Here is a 15,387-nt window from a genome sequence, read left to right as displayed (position 1 = left end):
ACTAATATATTGGTGGCATCCTTAAGAATTTTGTGATAAAATCAGGAAATATTGGCATTTCAAAATGACAAGTCCCACTTACAACTTTCATTTCCAAATCTAGTCTCAAAGTGTTCTATTACTTGATCTATGGTAAAATCTGTCCACATTAGTCCATAATGAACAAATGAACAAATACTGCTGCTCAAACATATTTACCTGTCAAAGACAAAACGCATCAGCTGTAAGTTCAAGGTACAGGGAAGGCTAAGGAGTCTGATCTTCCTTGTTGCATTCTGTTTACTTTGACAGTTTTCACAAAAGTATCGATTGTCTCCTTCTAATTTTTCTTCCTGATTACAAATAAGACATTATATTAAAAGAATTAGAAGAAAGATTAGTAAAAAGATCCTAATCTATGATATAAAGAATAATTTCAAGTAACAGACCCCCCACCTGTTGAAGATCAAGCCACTATAAGTAATGAAGGATACGTAAGATAAAAGGTACTACATAGCAGTGATATTATTAATTTGTATGCAATGATTTAAAATTGATGTGCCTCTTAAGATGTAGAATTTTTTTAAATACTTTTGAAAAAACTTTTCCCTGATAATCCCACTTTGGGAATTATAAGAACTATAAAGCAGGTTCTACCAAAAACAAAGACCATTATGTACTTTGATGCAACAAAAATAACTTAAGGACAATGAAAAATGGGTTGAAATTACACATGGCCACCAGAATACAAAATTACATATATACAAAAATCACACAGTTAAAATTACTGAATCATGCTGATGAGGTAAAGCTAAAAGATTGTGAGAAATTCAGTGGTATAGCTTGGTGGTTTCTTTTTAAATTTTTCCTCTTAACTCGCTGGCCAGTCCTCCTCCTCCTCAGCTTCCTTTGTCAGCAACTCCTACCTCCCTAAGCCTCTCAGTGTCTGAGGGCTTGATCCTTGGTCCTGGTCTCTCTCAATCCCGATTTCATCCAGCCCCAACTCCCCTGAACCATGTCTCAAATGTAACACACCCCCAAACAAACTCCCAATCCCTCTCCCAGGCCTATTTCTCCCACAGCCCTTCTCAGAGCAGTTTTGGCAATTCCATCCTACCTAGAACTCAGGCCAAAGCTTAGTAATCCTTGACTCACTTCCAGGTCCAGTCAGTAAACTGTATCAGTTCTTTGAAAATATATCAAAAATCAGAATACTACTTACTTATCACCTTCTTATCTAGCCCTTGGTCAAAGCCAGCATCAACTCCTCTGTCTGCCCCATCCCACCTTCAGCCAATTCTCAAGACAGGCCCTCAGTTCTCCCCTACAGGCAGACCATAAGTCTCCTATGCTTACCATTCCCTGATGGCATTTCACTGCACTCGAAGTCAAGCCTCTAGCAAAAGCCCACCAGGCTCCATCTGATATGCTCTTTGGTTACCTCCACAACATCTGTCTCCCCTTGCTTATTCACTTCAGCTACACAGATCCTGCTGCTCCTCAAACCACCAGGCACATTCTTGTCTGGAGCAGCTGTACTTCCATTTCCTACAAGGCTCACTCCTTCACTTTCAGTCATTTTATTTCTAACTGCAACCAATCCCACTCTCACCCCACCACATTCTCCATCCCCATTCCCAGATTTATTTTTTTCCACGGCACTTATAATACTTGACACACTAAATATTTTACTTAGATGTATTGTACTGTCTTCCCCGGTCCCCCACAATACTATGTTGTAGGGCAAGTTTTCTGTTTCAACCACTAGGGTTATCCCTAACCACTGAATCAGTGGCTGAACACAGTTAAGCACTCAACCAATATCTAGCTGACTGAATTCAGTAAATGACTAAAGCAGGCTAACGGCTGTGCTAAGAAAGGAAGCTATAGGATAAGCTCATCTATCATGCCACGTGCCTGTTCCCACTTGGTAAGAGGCTTCCCCCTAAAAGCTTTTCTAACTTAGAAAGAAAGGGAGCCACCCCCCTTCCTCCACATGCATCTACATACACTGAAAGGAGAAATATGGAGTGGAGGATCTGAAGACCACAGTAGTGCTTTAAAAAACAAACACACATTCCACACGTTCTCCTGAAATCAAATTCAAATTAACCTGGTAGTAGTAGAGCTTACATTTCCTAAAACCCTCTGCCACTCCTAATTATACAAGTTTCTTTTCCCTAATTATACAAGTTTTTAACACATAACTTTACATAACTGAAACTGCCCCAAATTGTTTTTAACACATAGCCTGCTTCACCACTTTAAAATTTACAAAGTTTTCTCCAGATCATTACAGAAATAGACACTTCATATGTAGAAAAGGCTAACATGATGAATTTGGCCATTAAATAACAAAACCATTCAGAATAGTACTTAACGATAATGAGCAGAAACAACATACACCAAAATTTGAATACCTTCAAAAATTCTGAGATGCAATCTGTTAATTGCTTGTGGCCTTGGATATTTAACTCCAGTTCATAAAACTTTGATAAAAGCTTAGACTCTCTGCCACATTGATTGCAACTATAATAAAACAGAGTGATAAAATTAAGAAGGGAAAACAATCAAGTTCCATTGTATTACATTTCAGAACTATGGAAGGACGCATTTATTTCCTTGGTTTTCTTTCAGGGAAATTATTTACGCTACATATTAAAAATAAAAACAAAGTGATTGGTGAGGCATGTAGCTTACGATTAAGAAAAATTTCAAGAGGAATTTTACATTTACTTCAGTATTCCATGGACTCCAATCTCCTTCTCTGAACTCGCAACACAGTCATAAATTACATGGTGAGAGCTCAACCACACACAGCTCTCAACATCTGAATGAGTTCAACTACATTTACCACGTCAGCTGTTTACATGTTCCCATGGAAATGAATTAGTATAAATATTACAGGCCCCATGACAGCCCACAAGAGCTGTAACATGAACTGAAAAATCAGATAGCAGGCGAGCAACAGTCTTAGAATACAGTATACCTCGGGAAGCTGAAACACACTTACACGGTTACGTAAGCATATTCTCCACAGAACTGCTGTTGGACAATGTTCCGCACATCTGGATTTTTTTGTTTAGACAAAGTATCTTCCAACAAAGACATAAACAGCTTTGAAAATTCTTGGGCATCCTACAACACACGTTGGGATTAATAAGAAAAATACCTTGCTTTTCGACTTCTGATACAAACAGCAGTAAGTGAAATGTTCCAGAAACTCTCCATTTTGAACTTAGCATTTTCAGATAAGGACTAGAGCTATGCTGAACCAGTTTGTGCCCACATATGTAATTTTCAGAAATCGGATCAAGTAAAATGTAAAATGGACAGTAAATAAATGCTCTAATTCATGGGACACCTGGGTGGCTCAGTGGTTGAGCGTCTGCCTTCAGCTCAGGGCATGATCTTGGGTGTCCTGGGATCGAGTTCTGTATCAAGCTCCCTGCTGGAGGCCTGCTTCTCCCTCTGCGTGTGTCTCTGCCTTTCTCTTTGTGCCTCTAATGAATAAATAAAATCTTTTTCTAAAAAAGGCGCATTTCACTTAATTTCCTCCTACAAACATTCTAAAGAACACTTTGGTACCACTTATTAAAAAAAAAATTAGTGTCTGGGGTACCTGGGTGGCTGTCAGATAAACATCTAGCTCTTGATTTCGGCTCGGGTCATGATCTCAGGATCCTGAGATTGGACCCTGCATCGGGCTCTGCTCTCAGTGGGGAGCCTGCTTGAAGATTCTCTCTCTCCTTTTCCCTCTGCCCCACCCCTGCTTGTGCTCTCTTACTCTAAAGAGTCTTTAAAAAAAATAAATAAAATTTAAAAGTTCTTACCTGCTGTTGCCCTGTGTCCAAGCCCAAGGCTTTAACAAATCCTGATGGATCAATGTACCGCCTATTACTGTTTTGCAACAAGGCAAACAAGTACTGGAGATGCTCACAAATTGTCTGAGGCTCATAATCTATTGGAAAATACATGTTGTTTTTAAAAAACTGCTACTTTTATTTAAAATATGTATTTCTTCACAGAATATTAAACACCTTATTTTTAAAGACTTTAATAGAAACAAATTAGTAATCACATTTGTTTCGGAAGTAATGACGCCATGACTCTCCATATACATCCCCTAGAGGCAAGAGTTATATGTACAACAGCAACCAGGACTAGTTTTCTAGGGTCAAATCACACTGAAATGTTGAGTGCAATATAAAAACCGCAGGCTATATTTACCATTTACATAAGATGGCCAAATACTTTAATCTCACTAATGTGAACTTGCCACACATTAAGCCAGTGATACGATTCAAACTTGAATGAATAATTTTAAGCTCCTAGTATTTTAGAGTGCCAAGTTTTAGTGGGTCAGGGCAAGGTACTGTAAATAAGAAATGTGCATCTCAAGAGCCCCAAAGGACTTGAGCATTATCTTCTGTGTCAGTCACCACACTGCATTGCCTGCTCTTTGATAACATCCATCAGCTAAGGCCCACCTCTCTTTCACCAGCCTGTGCAACATTCAGTCGTGTCAGCAGAGGGCACTGGAGGGCTCAGTTGTGCATGCCCCACCAGGCCTGGGCAGCCAACAGCGTCTAGCAACTTCCTCCAGCACCTCCTCTGGTGGCACGGTGGTAAGTGGTCTTTTGTGCAGCACGTTCTCTCAAATGACCACTATGTGAATGACCCCGCAGGGACCCTCTGAGGTCACTTACTATGATGCCTGGTTCTGACACCTAGGATTTCCCTGTACACACTTTCAAGGAGGGTTCCCCACTGAGGAAACAGCCCAGGACCTTTTCAGCCATCAAGTGAGCCTGTGCAGGGCATTCTTCAGAAGTCATTTCAGACTTGCGCAATGGGGAGTGAGACTCCTCCTTGGGTGTTTGTTCTTTTGCCCTGGAGGTAGCAGCTGCTCCCTGTATCTCCTATTCTTGTTTTCTTCAATTCCTCTTTAATTCTCACTAACCAATCCTCCATTACTCTAATATTTAGATAATTATTATTTAATATTTATTATTTATTAATAATTCTGTATTCTTGGTGAGCACCTTGTATATAATTATCAAACCACTATGCAGTACACCCTAAATGTATTTTGTCAAACTATACTTCAATAAGATTCCTTACAAAGAAATCTTCAAGTAATAAATGTTTTTTAAAAATTAATAAAAAGTCTACCTGTATGCTATAAAAATATTAATCCAGGGCACCTGGCTGGCTCAGTCAGAACAGCATATGACTCCATCTTGGGAGTCAAGCCCCACACTGCTGTAGAGACTACTTAACAATAATTTTAAAAACTTTAGATACATATATATAAAATAGTAATTCCTTGTTCTTTATGTTCAAACCTATTGTGTTGTTTCTGTCTCCTATTTGGACACTGAATAGTTTATTTCTTTACTAACAACTGTGACTTTCAGGAAGTCAACATTTCGTTTATAAAATAAATGTAAAAATATTACTTCCTAGGGTACTAAGGTTTTGTGGACCCTCAATCAATTCAAGTAAATTTATCTCTACTGCAAGTCTCTTATATCACAGGTTAGACACTCCATACTTATAACTCCAAAATAACAACGCCTCTGGGGCACCTGAGTGGCTTAGGTGGTTGAGGGTACAACTCTTGATTTTGGCTCAGATAATGATCTCAATGTTGTCAGATCAAACCCTGTGACTGGTTTGGCACTTAGTGTGGAGTCTACTTGAGTTTCTCTCTCCCTCTGCACTTCTCCATTCTCATGCTCTTAAAATTATAATAATAATATTAATAATAATAACTACTCCTCTGCTGGCTTTCCTTTATTTTTTAAAGATTTACTTATTTTAAAATGAGAGAGAGGAAGAAAGCATAAGTATGAGCGTGGGGGTGGGGGTGGGGGAATCTCAAGCTGATTTCACACTCTGCATAGAACCTGATGTGGGGCTTGTTCTAATGACCAAGATCACAACCTGAGTCAAAACCAAGAGTCAGAATCTTAACCGACTGTACCACCCAAGTGCCCCTGGCTTTCGCATGTATAAAATAAGGGAGTGACTGAGCTGTGAGCAGAACCCAGATTCCATCATTATCCAACACAAAGCCTTTGCACTCTACTGCACTGTGTCTATTAAAATAGTAGTAGAGGGGATCCCTGGGTGGCGCAGCGGTTTGGCGCCTGCCTTTGGCCCAGGGCGCGATCCTGGAGACCCAGGATCGAATCCCACATCAGGCTCCCGGTGCATGGAGCCTGCTTCTCCCTCTGCCTGTGTCTCTGCCTCTCTCTCTCTCTCTCTGTGACTATCATAAATAAATAAAAATTTAAAAAAAAATAAATAAATAAATAAAATAAAATAGTAGTAGAAATGTGCACTCAGAATGAAGTGAGGGAACAATTTTGGTGAAATATTAAAAATCCATGCACTTAGAAATTAAAAAAAGAGAGATTTTTCAAGATTATGTTAAAGCCACAATACCCAAAAGGCCATGACACATCATTTTATAAAACAGAAATTTAGTTTTCACTTGTTATGTAGCTGTCATATCCCTGGTAAATTTATATTTTAGCAAAATAATGCTAAACATCAAAAAGGATCAATTTTACATTAATCATCCTTTACACACAATGTTACCTTCATCTTTAAATCTAGATTTAAATATTCAAAACTATAAAAATAATGTTTGGGGGAAATAATTTTATGGGGAGGTGGGAAAAAACTTTAAGTCCTGTGTTTGCTTTTTATTTAAATAGGCTCCACACCCAACATGGGTCTCTAACCGAGATGAATATTCACATGCTCTATGCCAGCTGCCCGTAAACACAGTGTTTTTGAAGCAAAGGTCACTATTAACAAGGACCAAAACTCTAACACATTACCCTTGTCTATGGGGCTACCAGAAGATGTGGGGCTTATGAGTCCTCTATCTTTTCTTTCTCAAATACAGGATTTATATATGGGAGCAAGAGTCAAAGCTCCCAACTTAGAGCTCTCAGACCTACATAATTTCAGACATTTGTTGCCTTCAATCCCGTTTTGAAAAAAGATAAGATCTGATTTGTTCCAGGAAAGTTCCACTTCAAAGAGAATCTCTAAATAGATAGTATCTTTCAGGAATACTAATCCACATACTGTATGTGAAATAAACTAAGTAATTCCATTAGAAACAGTTTGAAATTGATTCTATCTAAAAACAAAAACTCTGGGATCCCTGGTTTGCTCAGCAGACAGCATCTGCCTTCAGCCGAGGGCGTAATCCTGGAGACCTGGGATTGAGTCCCACGTCGGGCTCCCTGCATGGAGCCTGCTTCTCTCTCCTCTTGTGTCTCTGCCTCTCTCTCTCTCTCTCTCTCTCTCTCTCTCTCGAATAAATAAAATCTTTAAAAAAAAAAACAACAACTCTAAATTTGCAATGAGTGCCTTTGCTATTGGTGATTGATTTTTGCCAAGGTTAGTGAATTTATAGAGGCTATCAATGTAGCCAGCATATTTGGGTATCAAGACAAAAGTCTGTGGTCACAATGAAGTATTAAGTCTCTCAAACTCTTCTGCTTTATTGACTGGTTTTTAATAAATCACTATAAATTAAATGGACTACAATCACAACACATTACATAGAGACACTGTAGTGATAAATTACATAATAATCAAATGTATTTCCTTCAATTGAATATGAACCATTTCAGTGCATAAATAATTTATAGAAAAAGGGGAAACTGGGATCCCTGGGTGGCGCAGCGGTTTAGCGCCTGCCTTTGGCCCAGGGCGCGATCCTGGAGACCCGGGATCGAATCCCACATCGGGCTCCCGGTGCATGGAGCCTGCTTCTCCCTCTGCCTATGTCTTTGCCTCTCTCTCTCTCTCTTTCTGTGTGTCTATCATAAATAAATAAAAATTTAAAAAAAGGGGGGGGGGAACTATTTTGAATTCTTACAATGTTTATGAAACACCTATCATCATGTCTGGCACATACTGAGCATTCAGAAGTTTGTTTCCTGCATTTGCAGAGTGTTCTAGCTGGCAATATGCTGTGAAGTGAGCCCGCACCACATCCACCCCACTAACCTTTCTCTTCCTGGATACCATCTCCCATCATGTAGTCGCTACAGGTACTTGGACATAAGTATAGTGCCTGCCGAAGCTCCAAATTGAGGAACCACACTTGAAGAAATGTGTTGACATAACAAGTAGCGCCAAGGTTAGTGAGGCCCACAAATGAGTTCTACAAAAATACAAAATTTACAATTACAAGATCAATTTCCTTTTACACAAAAAATTATAAAAGGCCACGTGTAGAACATAATTCTACGCAATACCCATCTGGGTTGGCTACAGGAGTGGAAAAGTCTTAGGACAGCTCATCTCCAATCTTCTAGTCTTCTCTGGCCTCTTATAGCTAAAACTAAAATGGTGGGCTCAATGACAAATCTGTTCCAAACATGTGTACATAGGGTTTTCATTTGCAATAGTCCTAAAATCAAGGAGAATGACATAGTAAAACTTCCACAAAAGTTCCTTTTTATCCCATAGATCAGGAAGGAATAGAGCATGGGGAATTGGTTGCAACTTTTTCTAACGACTGAGGATTCTTGAACTTAGAATCATTCATTTTAATGCACAAAATATCAATGTAGCTACTTCGTTAGACAATATTAGACACCAGGCTTTTTGGTTATACAATATTAATGTGTACTTTTAAAAAGGCAAAACAATATGTTTTGCTAAATATTTTGTTAAAATGTATATATATATATACACATATGTTTTGTTAAATGTATGTATGTGTGTGTATACACAAACACACACACACACACACACACACACACAACATGTATATAAAAATACAAGCCTAGGACACCAAAGTAGTATCATGGGAGCTTGTTTCCTTGATTTATCACTTCCTTTAAAGAGATTTTTAAAAATGAGTTCAAAATAAACCATGCAGTATGAAAGCAAACATAAAATCAGCATTTAAACTACAACTATCGGGCAGCCCGAGTGGCTAAAGTGGTTTAGCGCCACCTTCAGCCCAGGGATCCTGGAGACCCGGAATCGAGTCCCACGTCAGGCTCCTTGCATGGCGCCTGCTTCTCCCTCTGCCTGTGTCTCTGCTTCTCTCTCTCCTCTCTGTGTATTCTCAGAATAAATAAAATCTTAAAAAAAAAATAAACTACAACTATCAATTGAAGGCTTGCTGGATTACATGATCCCTGTTTTAAAGCATTACCATTAAAAACTGTTCCAACTATAAAACAAAAAAACCGTTCCAATGCAAGCAATTTAAGTTCTATTCCTTATCCTCAAACTGCATAGGATCCTCCAAATCAGTAATAGTTTCTGATGACAGACGCAAAATAAAACAGCAAAACCCCAGAGGAATACCACATAGTAATCACTTTTAAAAGGATGGCTTACCTTTTTTCTCCTCTCACAGTTGGGATCATCAATGTTATGAAAACTATTCTCATCTATTTCTCCTAACCAAATATGCTCACCAATCCCTACCAAGCAATTCGGATTTCCTTTGCAGTTTCGTCTACAAAAAAAAAAAAAAAAAAAAAATTGATAGATTAAGAAATGTCTTAGTTCCATAAGAAACATGCAGATTAAAGCTGTAATGATATACCAAATTTCATCTATTTCTCATGTATGTATAAAATTAAGAGAACTGACAAGGTAAAAGGTATAACACCACGCTCAATTTGTGCAGCTGTCAGGAAACAGAACTCATTTACTCCTGAGGGAATACAAACTGGTGGGACTTTTAGGGACAGGAATTTTGTAATCTGTAACAAAACTAACACATACCTTTTCACTTAGCAATTCCTTTCAGAATTCACCCTGAAGATACACCGCTAAAAGTTCAAACCTATGTATAAATAATGTCTCAGATATTTATTACAGCACTGTTTGTCAACAACTGGAAAGCCAAATGACCCCACAGCAGACATGGTTATCTCTCGGCACAATGGAGTACTATGCAAGTCTAAGGTGAAAACCACATGACAAACCTCTGGAGTTGTTTCCAGGATGTATCAGAAGAAAGCAGTGTGCAAAACAGTATAGTAGGCAATTTCTTTTCTTTTCTTTTTTTTTTTTTTAGTAGGCGATTTCTGGTATAAGAAAGATGGGGGATAAGAATATATGAATGTATCTGCTCATATGAAGAGAAAGAAAGCAAAAGGGTTACCCAGAGACTAAAAGTGGTTACTTTCAGAACACGAGTGGGTTTACATAAAAACTGGAGGGGTGTGTGACACTTTCCTGAATATACCATTCCATACACCGCTGAATGGGGGTGGGAGGGCCTGTGTGAATGTCACACACACACACACACACACACACTTTGGGGACCCTAAGCCCAAAACCAACACATTTTTTTAAAGATTTTATTTATTCAGAGAGACAGAGAGGATTGGCGGGGGGCAGAGACACAGGCAGAGGGAGAAGCAGGCTCCATGCAAGGAGCCCAAGGAGGGACTCATCCTGGGAATCCAGGGTCACACCTTTGGGCTGAAGGTGGAGGTGGCGCCACCGGGGCTGCCCAACAAACACATTTCAATTAAATAACATATCCCAATGAAGGGAAGGGGGATGAGGAACTAACAACCAGATCTCAGTCATTAATTAGCAAGCTCATTCAGAAGTGTCCTCAGGCAAAAGATAAAAGGAATAGCAAGTCTTAATTTCCTTTTCACTGAGAATTGAACAATTCTTTTTTTTATAATAAATTTATTTTTTATTGGTGTTCAATTTACCAACATACAGAATAACACCCAGTGCTCATCCTGTCAATTGCCCCCTCAGTGCCCGTCACCCATTCACCCCCACCCCCGCCCTCCTCCCCTTCCACCACCCCTAGTTCATTTCCCAGAGTTAGGAGTCTTTATGTTCTGTCTCCCTTTCTGACATTTCCCACACATTTCTTCTCCCTTAGAATTGAACAATTCTAAAAAATTTCTTTCTGTATATTCTATATTTAAACAAATAAGTAAATATATGGGGGATAAAGGAAACGTAGACTTGGGGAGTTACAAATAATGGAAGAAGGGGATCCCTGGGTGGCGCAGCGGTTTAGCGCCTGCCTTTGGCCCAGGGCGCGATCCTGGAGACCCGGGATCAAATCCCACGTCGGGCTCCCGGTGCATGGAGCCTGCTTCTCCCTCTGCCTGTGTCTCTGCCTCTCTCTCTGTGTGTGACTATCATAAATAAGTACAAAATTAAAAAATAATAATAATAATGGAAGAAAAAGAAGCCTACAGTACTGGATCAGGAATAAAAGACCTAAGTCTAAACTTGTAGGCAGATAAACCACAGAACACTAGTTACTTGAATTTCAGAAAAAAAGATATATTTACCAAATAATACATGTTGTCTAAAATTAAATTTAATTGGGCAGGCCAACGAGATGGTTCAGCTAAGAGACTACGAGCATTAACATGAGCACTCCTAGCAACCAGGTCTTGATTTCTAAGTATTCCCCAAAGAATCCATGACTCCTTGGAGAAACCGTGGTTCTGAGGCTGGATAGAGTACAGGATGAGCCTGGAACATCTTGGTATGCCCCCCAAATAAGGATGTACTCAAAGAATGATTGGGGGGGTGGCATGTTAAAAGGATAACTTGAAGGAAATTCCATGTGGCAAAATCTGAAACAAGAAACATTAATGATAGAATCCTGATCTACTGAATAAAATAGGAATCCATAGTGAAACGGATGGACATGGGATGGGAAAATTCCCTCCTTATAGAAAGTCAATTCACAAATTAGAAGTAAATCAGAAAACCACCATTTGTCATCCATCACAATAACACACAGGCACTCTCCTGTGACTTCAACAGACACATTCTCAGAAGATGGTTCTTATGCAACCATTTGGATTTTAGTCTCCTATTCCCAGCAGCAAAAGAGAAACATGAAAGTAGGCTCTCCTGGGATGCCTGGCTGGCTCAGGAGGAGGAGCTCATCATGCTTGATCTTGGAGTATTGAGTTTGAGCCCCATGTTGGGCAGTTTACTTAAATAATTTTTAAAAACACCTCAATTTGTCTCCAGAAACATTTTGTGCTTCCAGGCTAAAAATTCATTCCTTCTCTCGCTCTGGTGATTCTGAACTTATAAAAAAAAAAAAAGTAGTCTTTCTTTGTCCCCACCCCAAAATCTTGAACATTCAACTTGGTCCAAAGTTGGCTCCAGCTGTGGCCTAAGAATTCCAGAAAATAGGGTTTAACTTTGAAAAGACTTTCAAAATAGATGGGAGAAGTTGAAAGCAATTTGTATCATTTGGCTCTAGAGTGCTGGCATTATTTGTACACATCTTAAATTAATTGCTGGCTAGTTATTACTGAATTAAGTGTTCAAATACCTAGAACACCATCACCACGTAGATGAGATGAAGCAGTGAAAAAGCACCAGCCCCATGTCTTATGGGTCTCCAGGGCCACACTTTCAGATAAGAACTAAAAAAACCAGTGGCAGTGCTTTGCAACAAAAGCAGTTAAGCTAATGGATTAAAGCTTTCCAAATAGTGGCTATGCCTTTTGCACATGAGCCCAGTATTGTTTGTTTGTTGTCTTTTTTAGAGAAGTAGAGAATCTATTTAAGAAGTATAAATTGTAAAAACATTTCTAATTACAAGCTATTACTCCCAAGCCAACCTAAGAAGCAGAACAGAATACCATTACAGAAGACTAGACTCCTCCTACAGAAGAAAACCTCTCCCATTCATCAGACTCCAATACTGCAAACTTCATTTTATCCACAGGAGGAGTAGGCCACGGGTGTCAAGTATCATTTTTCATCATGTTTTTATCAATTTTCTCACACTGAAAAAATTTCTGCACTTACTTCTATCAGCCTGTGTAGAAAGAAATCAAGAAGGCTGAGCGTTTTACGATCTAAGACAGGTATACATTTGCCTGGAAAGATTCACCTATTTACTGTGTAAATACCCCAGCCAATTTGACTCATTTATGTTACCTGCTTGGCCAAAGAAAGCAGGATGTGCTTCCGCTGACTTAGAAATCAGGTTAACTCTTTTCAAGATCATAAGTGTCCCTGATTTAAACTAGACAGTGATGCCACTAAGATTCTTTGTAACAGAAACTTCTACAACCTTATAACTAACTGTATCCTCTACCCACTCGCCACAGGTCTTCTCAGAAATCCCTCCTGCCTACAGGGGGAACATAGAACGAATCACAAAAACCAAGTAAGAGCAAGCAGTCAACCTGGCTCTTCTCTGGCTCTCTCCTACTCTTCCATCTGATTTACACTTCTACATCGGTTGGCTTAAGAACAGGTTTCTAGGGTCGCCTGGCTAGCTCAGTCAGTAGAGAGTGTGACTCAACCTCACGCTCTGAGTTTGAGCCCCACACTGGGTCTAGAGACCAAAGAAAAAATAGCTTATTTTATGTGGCAGATGCCTACTGCTGTATTATTGTATGCGCTAAGTTTCTACATTCATCTACCTCTTCCCTATAGTGGCCTCCTAGGAGAACAAACTTCCTCGTGTCCTGTGGTTCTGGCAAGAGGACTTCAACTACCTTCATTTTGACCTTGAAATTTCTAATTGATAAAATTCTTCTTTCCATCTATCTCTTTAACTCGGGTAAATGATCTTATAGGAAAAGCATCCCCTGATGGGAACCACAGCCCCTCTCTAAGCAATAAAATCTCACCCCCACTGCAGGTACCCACCAATCTTTGCCTCTTATCTTCCTTACAGAAATTGGGGAGTATTTTTGGTACTTGAGAGAATTTTTTGAGTTGCTAGTCCCCTGACTTCCCAGTGTTGGCCTCAGTTAAATTCCTTTCTCGTTTTACCATTACTGTCTCTGCCTTTGGATTGTCGGTGGCGAATGGCCAAACCTGGTCTGTCTGGGATCCCTGCAGCCAGGTGCTCTTGCACCCGTGTCCTGGCTACACTAGCAAGAGCTAAAATGCAGCTCCAATCCATCACCAAAACAAACAAAAATCTCATAAGATATTCCAAATGGGAAGTGAGGGATGCAAGAAAAACAACAATGGTCCCTCTCAGGTGGCAGCAGACACCTCTGGATGGTGTGGGACTTGGAAAACTTGACTGTGTAAGAAGGAATCAACATGCTGATTTGCTTGAGAAGCAGAAACAGAAGGAAGTTCATGAAACTCTCCTTGGCCCACCTAGATCCCTGCCTTACCATGACTTATTTGTCCAAACTTTCCTGAATTGAAAACAAAAATCACAAAAAACCTCTCTAGATCTCTTAACTAAGCTACTTTCCTTTCAGCTATGCTGGTTTCAAGTTCTCTCACCTGTGTCTCAGAGTAACAAACATGAACTAAAGCTTTTCCGGTTAATGCTCCAAAAACCACGTCAGTCTCTGTCAGACCTAATTCTTTTTTTTTTATTTTTTTTTATTTTTTTATGACAGTCACACACAGAGAGAGAGAGAGAGGCAGAGACACAGGCAGAGGGAGAAGCAGGCTCCATGCACCGGGAGCCCGACGTGGGATTCGATCCCGGGTCTCCAGGATCGCGCCCTGGGCCAAAGGCAGGCGCTAAACCGCTGCGCCACCCAGGGATCCCAGACCTAATTCTTAAAAATGGTTGCTCTCTTCCTCTGAACTTTCTTAGACTAGTTAACAAACAGAGGAAGAAAACACTCAGATCCAAAGAAATGCAAGGTTAAAAGTCATGAAGGAGGTTTTCTCTTACACAATCAGCAAAAACTTTCCAATGATGAGCCAAGATAAAGTGAGAGCCACTGTGCACTCACCAACTACAGGAAGTGCAAACAACCCTTTTGGAAAAACTTGAGAAAATGTCTCAAAATATTAAATGACACCAATATATTGTTTCAATAATTCTATTCCTGGCCATATATCCACAGAATACACACCACCACTCTGGCAATTAAACAGAATGATGAATCCCAACAGATACTTTTTCCAGAAGCATGTGATAGAAGAACACCAAGTGGCTAAAGTGGTAGACAAGGGATAGGTTCCAAAATGTTTGGTATGACATGCTAAGCAGCTGTGACAGGACTTGCGTGATTTTAGGCCAGCAAAACACCTTGGCAGCAATCCTAGTGGAGGATAATGTCCTAAACTAGATTAATGGCAATGAGAATGCAAGAAACCTCAAGTTTATGAGAGGAAATCAATACTTTGAGGACCCCTTAGATGGTGGGGGGAAGAAGGGAAAGAAAGGGACAATTGGGTGGCTCAGTCTTTCAAACGTCTGCCTTTGACTCAGATAGATCATGATCCCTGGGGCCTGGTATCAAGCCCTAAGTTGGGCTCCCTGCTCAGAGGGGAGCCTGCTTCTCCCTCTGCCCCTCCTGTCACTCGCGCTTGCTCTTTCTCAAATAAATAAATAAAATCTAAAAAGGGGGGGGGGGTGTTTGCAGTAATGCCCAAAACTGTAAAGAAAGGAAACAATTTTCC

At 39.8% G+C, this 15,387-nt stretch overlaps 1 protein-coding gene across 5 annotated transcripts in view; it reads right to left on the bottom strand.

Annotated features, from left to right (window-relative positions):
* The window catches only part of USP48 (ubiquitin specific peptidase 48), an 84,241-nt gene that overhangs the window by 47,092 nt on the left and 21,762 nt on the right, over positions 1 to 15,387 (bottom strand). For all 5 annotated transcript variants that reach the window (XM_035713133.2, XM_035713130.2, XM_035713135.2 and 2 more), the window contains exons 2-7: positions 9,370 to 9,490; positions 8,020 to 8,176; positions 3,813 to 3,940; positions 2,993 to 3,117; positions 2,400 to 2,508; positions 199 to 332 (exon numbers count right to left, since the gene is read on the bottom strand). In XM_035713133.2, coding sequence (XP_035569026.1) covers positions 199 to 332; positions 2,400 to 2,508; positions 2,993 to 3,117; positions 3,813 to 3,940; positions 8,020 to 8,176; positions 9,370 to 9,490 — 774 coding nt within the window. The remainder of the gene's footprint in view (positions 1 to 198; positions 333 to 2,399; positions 2,509 to 2,992; positions 3,118 to 3,812; positions 3,941 to 8,019; positions 8,177 to 9,369; positions 9,491 to 15,387) is intronic.

The sequence above is a fragment of the Canis lupus genome, chromosome 2 (genome assembly GCF_003254725.2).
Source record: "Canis lupus dingo isolate Sandy chromosome 2, ASM325472v2, whole genome shotgun sequence".
NCBI classification, from domain to species: domain Eukaryota; kingdom Metazoa; phylum Chordata; class Mammalia; order Carnivora; family Canidae; genus Canis; species Canis lupus.
The sequence above is the reverse complement of the archived record's forward strand: the minus strand, read 5'-3'. Positions and strand labels throughout refer to the sequence as shown.